This window comes from Rhizophagus irregularis, chromosome 11 (genome assembly GCF_026210795.1).
Source record: "Rhizophagus irregularis chromosome 11, complete sequence".
Lineage (NCBI taxonomy): Eukaryota > Fungi > Glomeromycota > Glomeromycetes > Glomerales > Glomeraceae > Rhizophagus > Rhizophagus irregularis.
This window is the reverse complement of record NC_089439.1, coordinates 3,148,194-3,160,524: the sequence shown is the minus strand read 5'-3', so window position 1 is coordinate 3,160,524 and position 12,331 is coordinate 3,148,194. Positions and strand designations below refer to the sequence as shown.

Genomic DNA, 12,331 nt, shown 5'->3' with positions numbered 1-12,331 from the left:
GTCGACTGTAATATGTTCACAGTTCTATCAAATTAGTAGACTACCATATGGTGGTTGGTAATTTTACCTCTACCATTATAACCTCAAAGGGCTACCTGAATACTAAAATGCTATAGGACCTTTGGCAACAGTCTTCCATCACACTCTGATGAACTATGTAATAGAGTAATAGTTTCAACTTGAGTTAGTAACCATTTCTAGGACTTGCTATACCAGTCTACCAATGATCACATCTACTATTTATTAATGTCAATTTATTAATAGATTTTTTATTTTTAATTATATTTGCTATATATCATATAACTAGAATATAATATCCATTAGGTATAAATAGAATTTTTTTATTATACAGTCAAACTTCTATATACTAATATTATTATTTTTAGAAAAAAGCATCGGTATATCAAATTATTGGTTTATAAAAAAAATTTTATATGCCGATATTATTATAAATAACATAATTAATATTGGTATAAAATATTTTAATATATATAAACAACTTTAATCTACATTTATAAAATTTAAAAAATTTATTAATAAAATTGTATCAATTATGTATTACATTAGGGATTAAAATTGTATCAATTATATAATTACAATCAATATAATTACATCAAGAATTAGAAGTAGAAAAAATTGCATAACTTCATTTATGTAATCTAACCTTAAATAATTAATATATTGGTATATAAATCAGATCTATATATACGTTACTATATGAGGGATAAAGAAATAGTATTGAATAACGTTATATCGTAAAATCATATAAAACATTAATATAATAAAATTTTTTTATTAGTTGAAAAATGGGAAAATTAAAATTATCGGTATAAGTAAATATCGGTATATATTATATCGGTATATAAAGATCTGACTGTATATTAAATTTATAATGATTTTCATAGTAAAATTTCATATTATATATATATAATAATACAAATTTTTTATACAATATAACCTTTGTAATATTTAATAAAATTTATACAATTAAAAAATCACAGTTTTAAACTTTATTATTTAATTTTAAAAACTTTATTTTTTAAGAAACTTACTGAAAAAACTTTATATGAAATTATGTAATAAAAAAATATAAATATAAAAAAAATGTACAGATGATTTCTAAAATTAATAAATTAATTTAAGATTAATTTTATATTCACCAGTAGTTAATTAAAAAAAGAATATTGCTTACTTTTAAAATAACAATTAATATATTATTTAAAAGTTATTATCAATATTTTTTTTGTAGTAACTTTAACAATTTATTATATAAAAAAAAACACTAATATAATATATTATAAAAAAATAAAATAAATAAAAATAAAAAATGTATTATAAAGAAAAAGAAAAAAAAAACAAACTATTATATCATAAATAAATTATAAAATAGATTATTACAAAATATTTAATTATTTTATAATTATTTTTCTGGGTAATGTTAAGTTAAATACTTTAATTATATAAGATTATTATTTTTTATTATTTATTATTTATTTATTTTAATTATCATTTAAATAAATTATAAAAAAATATAAAAATAATATCTATATTATTATTAAAAATAAATTAAAATAACTTATACATTAAGAAGAAATTCTATTAATATTTATGAAATAAGATGGTATTATCCATTGTTCATATCTAAGATAAGGTTCAATCATAGAAGGTAAACTAAAAAATAAGATTAAAAATAAAATAATTCTACCTTTAAAATCATTTTTAATTGAAATAAATTCCCAAATAATAAAAATTATACCATGAAATAAAAAGAAATTGAATTGTTCTAAAGTTAATTTGTTTGTTTCTGTCCATAATAAATATTCATGTAATATACCACTAATAAAAAATGCTCCTAAAACTCCCATCATTTTTATTAATTTCTTTTTGTTATTAGAAGAAAAAGAATGAGAAGTGATTAAATAATTATGTAAAGGAATATATCCTAATTCTTTCCAAATTTCATTATAAAATGTATTCCATCTATAACTCCAAAATTCTCTTGGAGATGTTGATAACCATGGTGAATTAAATATATATTGTGTATCAAATAAAAATGAGATACACCATCTTCTAATAGTAATTATTTTCCTTTTAAAAAAGGTGATATTGGTGTCAGATAGGAAAGGAAAAATAATATTTAAGAAAAGTAAAATGATTCCAGTAATTAAAAGAAATTGATCATAAGTTAAACTCATAATAAAATAAACAAGTACCATGTATAAAGAACAAAGTAATAATAATTTAATAGTAATAGGGGATTTACCACTTATAAACATATCAAATATTCTAAAAAAATAAGGAGAAGGCGGAATCTCATTTATATTTGAATACATATCTACTAATATAAAACAACCTTCATAAATTATCCATTTAATAAACATGAATACGATCCTTTCTAAAATATTTTTAATGATTAGTTTATTTGTAGGTTGAAAATCATCTTTTTTCCCGCTCGTAACATTTTTCCTCCAATAAAATAAAGTATATAAAAATGGTTGAAAATCAGAGACGGTTGTATTGTGAGTTATATTGACAAAATTTTTTAACCAAATACACATTTTAAATCCGAATGTTATAGCAAATGATGATACTCTTGAATGTACAATTGCTGAATATTTTCCTTTATATATTATAGGTTGAATTATAAAACAAATTATTATGATAATTAAAATAATTAAATGAAGAAGAGATCTTGGGGAATGAAATGATAATAATATAAATGAAATTAATAATAAATCGGACAAAAGTTTATAATTGTCAAATGACAATTCTGGTGGAAAATTATCTGCCATCTTTTAATTAGGATTTTGGAAGAAATTGGTTAAAATAAAAAATTGAATTAATGATATTTATATTAAAAAAAAATCGAACTGATAATTAAAAATTTTTTTTTCTTCTTTACTATTAAAGGGGATTTGTGTTATATTAGGAATTAAGAATGCATATTTAGTTAAAGGATAATTAGAATATGCATGAATTATTTATAGATATATTAAATTTGAGAAATCTTCTTTACTCTTTTGTGTTAACCTAAAAATAAACCATGGAAACATCAAATCCTCTAGTTCAAATTTTATTACGATTGACACAATGATATTTACAAAAAAGAACTTTCTTAAAAACCTCCATTATTTAAAAATGTGTAACATCATCGTATTTATATAATTCGTCATATTCGTCATGATTATAATAAATTGTCAATCAATTAAATAATATCAAATTTATTTGTTTTATTTCTATAACAATAAATTTCTCTGAAAAAACAATGATTTCTCACGCTAGGTATTGGAATTTTCTAATGGAACGAATTGGTTGAGAGGCTTTGTAAATAAACGCGAAGAAACGAAATTAGTGAAATCAAAAAGAATGGTTATTGATTAAATTATGGTATATTTGTATTTAATGGGTTATACTTATAGTGAATAAAATTTATTAGTAAAGGGATCGCTAGAAGTCGTTTAAGTGGAGGTGACCCTATTTATGAATCTGATCATGTCTTGGATTGTTGATCTTTCAAGAAATGAATCAAATTCGACTGCTGGTTCAGTTGAGAATGTTTGATATGTCAAGAAATTCACATCGAAATAAATTTATATAATAATCCGTTCTAGAAGGACGAGAAAAACTTCTAATAGCCTATTCAACCCATTTTAGGTTATTAATGTCAATTTTGAAATGACCCATAAAAATTTCTCAAAATTTACTAAGCTATTAGAAATTTATTCCAGAACCAACTCCGGTAACAATTTTCAGGAAATTGGTTCTGGAAGCTTTGGAAAAGTTCATCCGGTGATCCGGTTTATGTGTAGAGCAAGGATCTTAAAATATTCTTTTAAAGAATTGATTTATGGATTTATTTAAGTCGCGCTTTACTTATGAGAGGTTAAAATTTTACTCCCAAAAAATTATTTAATTGAATATTTTTATTTTTTTTTATTTTTGGCTTTAAAATTATTATGATCACGTAAATGAACACATGTGATACATTCTTATATTTAATTATATTAATAGAATTATTGTAATAATAAATTTACCAAATAAAAGCAGTAAATTTAATTTTATTATTTTAATGATATGAATTTCTTTCGCTTTAAACCTTCTAATAAGAATAGTAAAAAGTTTTTGACAAAAAAAAAAAAAAATTTAACCCCTGTTATTTCTGGCCAGAAATCGATAAGCTTCTTCAGCAGCAGATTCTTTGGCATCCGCCTTTCTTGAACATGCTTTACCTCTAAACATATAATCCTGTACACTACATACACAGATAAATCCATTAATTCCATTTTCAAAATTAAACTCCGGTGGTGTCCAACGTTTTGATTGGGACATCTCATATAATAAACTTGTAAATTTTTTGCAAAATCCAGTATTCTTTTTTATGAATTGATTATTATTGTACGATGGATTTTGCGGAAATCTTTCCCTTCCAACTGTACGATAAGGATGATAAGAAATTGGTGATGATGCAGTTTGTAGCTGATCTCTTATATTACTTTCTTCTGGTTTGATGATTGGTATGTCCATACTTTGCGGGCTTAATGGATTTGATTCTTCAATTTTGATATTTGAAACTTCATGGCTATAATTAGGTAACACCAGGCTGGCAGTAATCTCATTCAGATGTGAACTATTATTGTTCGTATGTGGATTATTAACATTCAGGTAAGAACTATTCAAGTGTGAATGTGGACTAGTGATGTTCGTAGCAAATGAACTATCAACATTTGAGCGTGGGCTGTCCATAGTCAAATGTGAAGAATTATTGACGTTTGAATGTGGACCACCCATGCTCAAATGTGGATTAGTGTTCATATTAAAGTGCGAACTAGTGATACTTGATTGTGGATTATGTGGATTGGTGACACTTGAATAAGGATTATGTGCACTTGAATGTGGGTTATGTGGATTGGTGACACTTGAATGTGGGTTACTCAGACCCGAATGTAGATTATTGATGGCTGTATGCAGGCTACCCATATTCAAATGTGAATTGGTGACACCTGATTGCGGGTTATGTAGACCGGTGAGGCTTGAATTATTTAAATGAGGAGGAGGATTAGGAGAATAACCAAAATTCGAATAAGGATTAGTGACATTTAAATGTGAACTACCAACATTCAATTTAACATCAGAATGTGAACTATTCATAAGTGAATGAGGACTACTAATGTTTGAATGAGAACTACCAAGATTTGAATGAGGACTATTGAGATTTGAATGAGGACTAAGATTTGAAAGAGGACTACCAAGATTTGAAAGAGGACTACTAAGATTTGAATGAGGACTACCAAGATTTGAATGAGGACTAATATTTGAAAGAGGACTACCAAAATTTGAATGAGAACTATTAATATTTGAACTAGGACTTGATGTAATATGATTTTCAATAAAATTTAAAATTGATCTAGTATCAACTTGTCCCACATCATTCCTACGTTCTTTTTCACACATTTCTTTAAATAAAATTTCAAATGCGATATGAGCTACATAATCTTTTGCTTCACTTGATTTTACAAATGATTTATCACTTTTAAAACGTCTATCCCCTACACTACATTCATAATAAGTATGGCCATTATAATCATTGAGAGGTTGATATGAAGGAGTCGATAAACGATGCATTTGGCAAAATTCCAAAAGTATCACACGAGGTTGTTTTCCGGGGAACTCATTTAATTGTTTTCTATACCAACTTTCAGACTTTGAAATAATTTCGGTACGATTCTCAGGATAATTACTAAAAGAAGGTTCATAAAGTTTCATTATATCAGAACCTAAAACCCTTCTATTGCCATCAGATGAATTATTTTCATTCACGAGATTTCGTAAAGCCATTAAAGCAGCTTCTTCTTTTGCTTGTTGTTTTCTTAAAGTTGGACGTTCCGTCTTAAATACCTTACCAAAAACTTCAAGTTGACAATAAAAATTTCCAGTATTAGGATCGATAGTAAAAGAATATTTTGGTGGAATACTAGATCCTCTATTTCTTTGATGCATTTCATTCAGTATTGATATTGGATTTGGAAGACCAACTTGATTTGAATTTAAATTCTGATTTTGTTGTTGCTGTTGTTGTTGTATACTTTGACCAAAAATCTGTGAAGAATTATGTAATTGCTGTTGATTTTGTAAGTTTTGTATGTTTTGTATGTTTTGTGTATTTGGTAAATTTTGAGCGTTTTGTTGATTAATTCTTTGTAACAGAGATATAAAAGCTTCAGAGAAAGCATTTTGTTCCGATGATTGAACGGGATTATAATTGTTATAAGAAACAGGAATACCGGGAGGAGGATCGTTAATAGAAGAAAAAAGTGGCTCGGCCCCTAAATCTTTTAATAGAGCATCCACGGCCGAACGACTTGCGTGCATATTGGAAGGGTACATTTGATTTGAATTGTTGTTATACATGTTTTCGGAAAAAAAATAATGTATGTATAAATTTATATGTATAATATAAGTAATAAAATTTTTTTTTTTAAAAAAGAAAAAACAAAAAAAAAATATTTTTTTTCTTTTTAAAATATTTTTCTTTTTCCTTTTTTCTTTTTTCAAAAAAAAAATTGTAAAAAAATAAACAAAAAAGAAAAGATGTTTATATTTTTAATACTTTTTTCACTCTTTTTTTGTTGTTATAGAGAGAGAAAAATTAAAAAAATAAATTTTTTTGTTTCTTGTTTATTTTTTTAAAAAAAGACTTGGAAAAATTTTTTTTTTGATTTTTTTTGATTTTTTTTTTTTTTGATTTTTTTTTATTTAAGAAAAAGGGAAAAAATTACATGAAAAAAAGATAAAAAATGAATAAATACTTGTGAAAAAAAATTGGGGGCTTTTTATAAATGTAACCAATTTTAGTAAATCGTACGCAAAGCCTTTAATAATACAAGAATAAAGGCCGAAAAATTCGGGAAGACTAAAGTTTAGTATAAAAAAAGTAAAAAATATATGATTATTTATTATTATCATAATTTTCCGCTGCAATAAGTTTACATTGTTCTTTATTTTTAATACTGTAAAGGATTAAAAAAGGTAACAAGATTTTTACGTACCTAATTACTTTAATGAAATTTCTGGAACTTCGGAGAGTAAAACAGTATAAAAAAATAGGTAATGATTTACAAATTTAAAATAAAAGCATATTTTTTCCAACCTCAAGTTCCTATTAAAGGTTCTTTTTTTATATATAATTACAAGAATAAATATAATTGGTTTTTTTATCCAAACAATTACTTTCTTAATACAGAACAATTTGAATTTGAAATAATATAATTAATAAGGTATATTCAATATATAACAAGTAAACAAGATATGAATATTATTTACTATATTGAGCATCTATATACATTTCTTAACTATTTCATTTTTAGATGGTGAATACTGCACCCTTTTGAATACCCTTCCTTGAATCCTTTTGAGATATATGATAGATAATGCGCTGTTGGTATGCAGCAAGGAGAGAAAATTTTCAAAATTCTTGTTTTTCTTTCTAAAAGTGATTGATAAACATCTGATATTATTAGTAAATGTAAATGTTCTCCTTAAAATGAAAAGATCATCTCCTTGAAACAAAAATTTGGTTCAGAATATATTTATTTTTTTATTTTTATTTTTTCTTCAGCTTTTTATATTTTTATTTTTATTCAATATTTTATTACTATTTCATTTTGTAAATCATCATATTTTTTTTGGTATAATTGATTATTAATCCAATCAAATGTAGTTATTATGTATTATGATAGTGCATCCTCTCCCATAAACATAGCGTATGTACCATACTTTATATGAAATCTGGTTTTTTTTTCGTACATTAGATATAGTCTAGTATAATATTTAAAAATTTGTAAATTTTGGTAAAAAAACGCCTTCGCTATTTTAAAAGTATTAGTCAATTATCTCGATTACTGTATATATATTTTTTCTTTGCAACATTCTTTCCTTAAAATACTTAAAATACTGGCTTTTGTTTCTCAATCATATGTAAATCATCAATTAAAAAAATTAAAGTAAGTGTTACATCGAGATTTTCCGTATAACTTATTAACCTTTTGTAGAAACAAAATTAAAACTGCGGAATTCACTGGAATTTTACGGGATAAAAGTCATTTACTAAAAAAAAACTATGACGTAATGCTTTCTTATGTTCCTTAATGAAAAATAGGGTCATCTCATGCGCCATGACTCCTTTACCTTATCAAGGTAAAGAATAAAATCGTGGCCAAGTCAAATTTTAATTTTATTATTAACCTTGGCTCAAATTGGTTTTAATTGCCGAGGAATTGTGATATCATAGATCTCCATTCGATTTTTTTTAAAATAAATAAATATTAAATTAAAATCTCGTTATTTTCTTCATAATTCTCAGTTTTATTTTTTTTTTGAATTTCAATATGTCATTCTTAACGAAAGAACAACTTGGTAAGACAAAACTCTCTTTTTTTTATGTAAAGATCTTTGTTTTTTTTTATTAATATTTTATATTTTCGTATTATAGACAAATACGTAAAAGATTTAGCATCAAAGAATCCAAAAACTACTTCTTTAAAGTCTCCAACTAGACCATTAAGTGCATCAGCAATTAGTTCTTCATCAATATCAACTGATGAAAGAAAAGTTGGAGCTCTTCATGGACCAAGATCTCCTCCTACTTCTAAGAGAAGTAGTTTAACTGCTACTACTTCACCTAGAGCTTCAGTTTTTAGTAATAATATTATGGAAAATAATAAGAATTCTTCATTAAATGAAATTAAACCTGCTCCAATTATTGAATCAACAATAAATGATTCAATTTCAGATAATTCTTCAACTAAATCAACTGTTACTTCTAATATTAGTAATGATGAAAAAAGGTCAAATTATAAAAGTATTGATGATATAGTTAATGATCTTTCTTATCCTATGGAAACTAAATTATCATTTAAACCTACTACTACCACCACCACCACCACTACCGCCACTAATACTACCAACACTACTACTACTCCTTCTCCTCCTCAATCTAAAGGTAATAATAATAATATTCCATCTGCAAAAGGAGCTGATGATCCAACAAAAGGAAGTTATGTTTTGTCCGCTGCCTTTAAATCATCTTATAGTGCTGCTTCCAGAACACCGAGCATAAAGAAGCCAGTCATTCAACCTTCACCGAAACAAGAACAATTTGAAATAGCTTCAAATAAAAAACAACGTGATTCAACAATACAAGAATTACAAAATCGTTCCGATATAAATTGGAATGCTCGTTATGATGAAGCTCAACAAAAATTTCCTCCTTTAAATAAATTTGAAAAAGATAAAGAACTTCCTTCTCCTCCTTCTTCTTCTTCTTCCCCTCCTCCTCCTCCTTTACAAAATAAAAACGCGGGAGAACCTTTAACATCTTTACCATCAAATAATAGACAAACAATTCGGCCAACTTCTTCATTACATTGTGCTTCCTGTGGAAAGGCTATATCGGGTCATGTATTATCTGCTATGGGTAAAAAATGGCATCCTGATCATTTTGTTTGTAAAAAGTGTGGTATCACTTTAGAACATGTAGCATTCTTTGAAAAGGATGGTGTCCCTTATTGTCACTTGGATTTTCATGAATTATTTAGTCCTAAATGTGGATACTGTGAAACACCTATTGAAGGAGTAAGTTTTAATTTGAATAATTTGAATTTATATTACTTAATTTTTTATTCGAATTTATATTAACTAAAATATTTTCATAATAATCTATTTAATAGCAAGCTATAAATGCCCTTGGAAAATCATGGCACCCGGAGCATTTCTTTTGTAGAGAATGTGGTAATCCTTTTGAGAATGGTTTCATGGTTCATGAAGGTTTTCCATATTGTGAAAAAGATTGGATGAAATTATTTGGTTAGTATTATAATCGTTTCTTTTTGAGGGAAAAATATATATAATATTTTTTTTTTTTAAAAAAAAATAATTTAGCTCCTAAGTGTAAAGGATGCAATGAAGGTATTAGAGGAGAATTTATGAGCGCTTTAGAAGGAATGTGGCATAGAGAGTGCTTTGTTTGCATGGTTTGTAAATTTTTTTTTTTTATGCCATTTGCTTATTAATTAATTTATTTGTTTTGTTAATTTTTCTCCTTTTTTTTTATAGACTTGTAAAGAACCTTTTTTTAGTTCATATTATTACGTTTCTGAGGGAAAACCATACTGTGATAAACATTATAGAGATCTATTATCCATTAACTAAATATATATTGACATTGATTATATGTAGAAACAATATCTTAGTATAAAAGTATTATTCTTATATTGGTTTATTATCAAATTATTTTATTAATATATATCGAAAAATATATATCGAACAATTTATAAAAAAAAATTAATCATTAACATAAAATTACTATATTTAATGTTTGTAATAATTATGATAAGGTTGACTAGATGGTTAATTATATGATAGTTTACTTATTCTAAATAAAATACCTTCTCAAATCATTTAATTTAAATTTCCTGAATTAGATTGATTTCTTGCTTATTTTCATTCTTCATTAACATTTCAATAGTTTTTTGATCTCTCTTATAATCCTTTATTTCTTTTAACTGTTCTTGCCTTTCTAATTCTATACCTTCTCTTAAAGCTTCTAAAAATGATGAACCTAGTTGTTGAGACAAATAATTAACATATACTATATAAAAGTAAATCTTCTTTTCCGTTGAAAATAATCTTTGTTCAATCTTTCTTTGTCTAGCAGACTTTTTTGTTATCGTTTCACTTCCAACTTGTTGAAATAATCTATATAGATCTGACAAAGCCGCCAAAACATTGTTGGTTGAAGAAAGTAAATTAACGATATCATCTAAAATAAGATATGAAAACTCTTGCGGTTGACTATAAATAGGATTCTAAAAAAAAAATCGATTAAAGTCGATTAAATGAATCAAAAATAAAAAAAATTAAATTTAATCAAACCTGAAAAGTTAACGAAGAACTTGCAGCAATAGCTTGAGAAATACTTTCATATACCAGATTGTCATTATTTGCTAAAATGGGTGATAAATCCCATAATACCTTACAAGATTCTTCAGGATGTTCAAAAATATCCCCATTAAAAGTGCGACAAGTATATGCATAAGCATATCTATTTAAAAGATCAAAAATTTTTGGTTAAGATAATAAAATATCATAATCGTGCAACATAATATCATGCAGAAAGGATACAGTATATTTAATAAATTTAAGGATATTGCAGGATTTGGAGTTGTTTTAATTAAATCTTCTAAATTCTTAATATCCGTTATAATAAGGGGTCTATCAGCAAGATCACCACCACTATCATCACTCTCATATTCGAGATCATTTTCATCTTCGTTTAATTCAATTATTTTTGATGATAAAACTTCTTTTTTACGATTATTATATTCTGTCGTTATTTCCCACCATGGTTTCCATAAAAGTAATTCATCTGATAATTCTGAAAGATCTGATTTTCCATTAACATATTTTTGTTCAAATTCTTCTTTTTCTGCTGGCGTTAATTTACTCCAAACTGTATCAAAATCTGCAGAAGCTATAATATATTAATTAGTTAAATAATATTGATTATAAAAAAAAAAATTTATCAAAATCAATCAAATCATTCTTACCAAGATCAATATCTCTAAATCGCTCTGATATATCGTTATCAACTAAATCTTTAAAGGAGAGGTGTTTATATATTATATATTACTCCTTGTTTTTTAATTTATTTAATCTTAACCAATTTCCTACCTTTATCGTTTGATTCCATTTCTTCCCTTGCCATCTCATCATTTTCTTTTTCAAATTTATTCAACATATTTAACATTTTTTGTTTTTGATCATCATCTACACGTTGAGATTTTATTTCTTCAATCACATTATCTTTATAAAAAGATTCCGTGCAATGTGAATGAATCTAAATAGAACAAGGATATTTAGTATCTATTTAAAAAAAAAGTATTCATCTTAAATATCTTAAAGTGTAAAATAAATCTTACCTCATTTTTATAACAATCTAAAGAACAATATTTAATATCACATCGAGGACAAGTATATTTTGATACTTGTTTCTTACAACTAAAGAACGAATTAATTAAGTAAGTTTGAAACGAGTTTAAATGAAGCTTTTTTATAATAAATTTATTAAAAATAAAATTTACATGCCACAATTTCTTGCTTTACTTCCTTCTTGTGTATTTTCTTCATCTAAATCATGAGATGTTATATTAAATAATTCCGACATTGTATTCCTTGCTTTTTTTGCGTAGTAAAAAGGATTTCCGCTTAAAATGTGGGTCAGGGTTGTCAATCAGCCTTAAATAACAGATCTACAGACCGCAACAATTACGTAAAT

General features: G+C 25.4%; 4 protein-coding genes across 5 annotated transcripts; 1 reads left to right on the top strand and 3 right to left on the bottom strand.

The window, feature by feature from the left end:
• Window positions 1-1,583: 1,583 nt before the first annotated feature.
• OCT59_003171 (uncharacterized protein) lies at window positions 1,584-3,059 on the bottom strand (the record flags this gene model as incomplete). The annotated part of the gene is made up of 1 exon (XM_025325792.2): window positions 1,584-3,059. Exon 1 carries the CDS (start codon window positions 2,790-2,792, stop codon window positions 1,584-1,586), a length of 1,209 nt encoding a protein of 402 aa, XP_025179473.1. The 5' UTR covers window positions 2,793-3,059.
• An 852-nt stretch (window positions 3,060-3,911) lies between these two features.
• Window positions 3,912-6,802, bottom strand: OCT59_003170 (uncharacterized protein). Its single transcript, XM_066145443.1, has one exon. It carries the CDS (start codon window positions 6,406-6,408, stop codon window positions 4,144-4,146), a length of 2,265 nt encoding a protein of 754 aa, XP_065996166.1. The 5' UTR covers window positions 6,409-6,802; the 3' UTR covers window positions 3,912-4,143.
• A 1,536-nt stretch (window positions 6,803-8,338) lies between these two features.
• OCT59_003169 (uncharacterized protein) lies at window positions 8,339-10,462 on the top strand. The gene is made up of 5 exons (XM_025316871.2): window positions 8,339-8,412; window positions 8,489-9,630; window positions 9,726-9,861; window positions 9,937-10,028; window positions 10,111-10,462. Exons 1-5 carry the CDS (start codon window positions 8,385-8,387, stop codon window positions 10,204-10,206), a joined length of 1,494 nt encoding a protein of 497 aa, XP_025179475.1. The 5' UTR covers window positions 8,339-8,384; the 3' UTR covers window positions 10,207-10,462.
• OCT59_003168 (uncharacterized protein) lies at window positions 10,279-12,261 on the bottom strand. Of its 2 annotated transcripts, none has more exons than XM_066145442.1 (7): window positions 12,142-12,261; window positions 11,976-12,054; window positions 11,728-11,893; window positions 11,604-11,651; window positions 11,179-11,527; window positions 10,930-11,098; window positions 10,279-10,862 (listed from the first exon to the last, which is right to left on the bottom strand). In XM_066145442.1, the coding sequence occupies exons 3-7, from the start codon at window positions 11,801-11,803 to the stop codon at window positions 10,461-10,463; spliced, it is 1,044 nt and encodes a 347-aa protein (XP_065996165.1). In that variant the 5' UTR covers window positions 11,804-11,893; window positions 11,976-12,054; window positions 12,142-12,261; the 3' UTR covers window positions 10,279-10,460. The 2 variants fall into 2 exon arrangements, with proteins under 2 accessions (XP_065996165.1, XP_065996164.1); XM_066145441.1 differs by having other exon boundaries at window positions 11,179-11,518; window positions 12,138-12,256.
• Window positions 12,262-12,331: the final 70 nt, after the last annotated feature.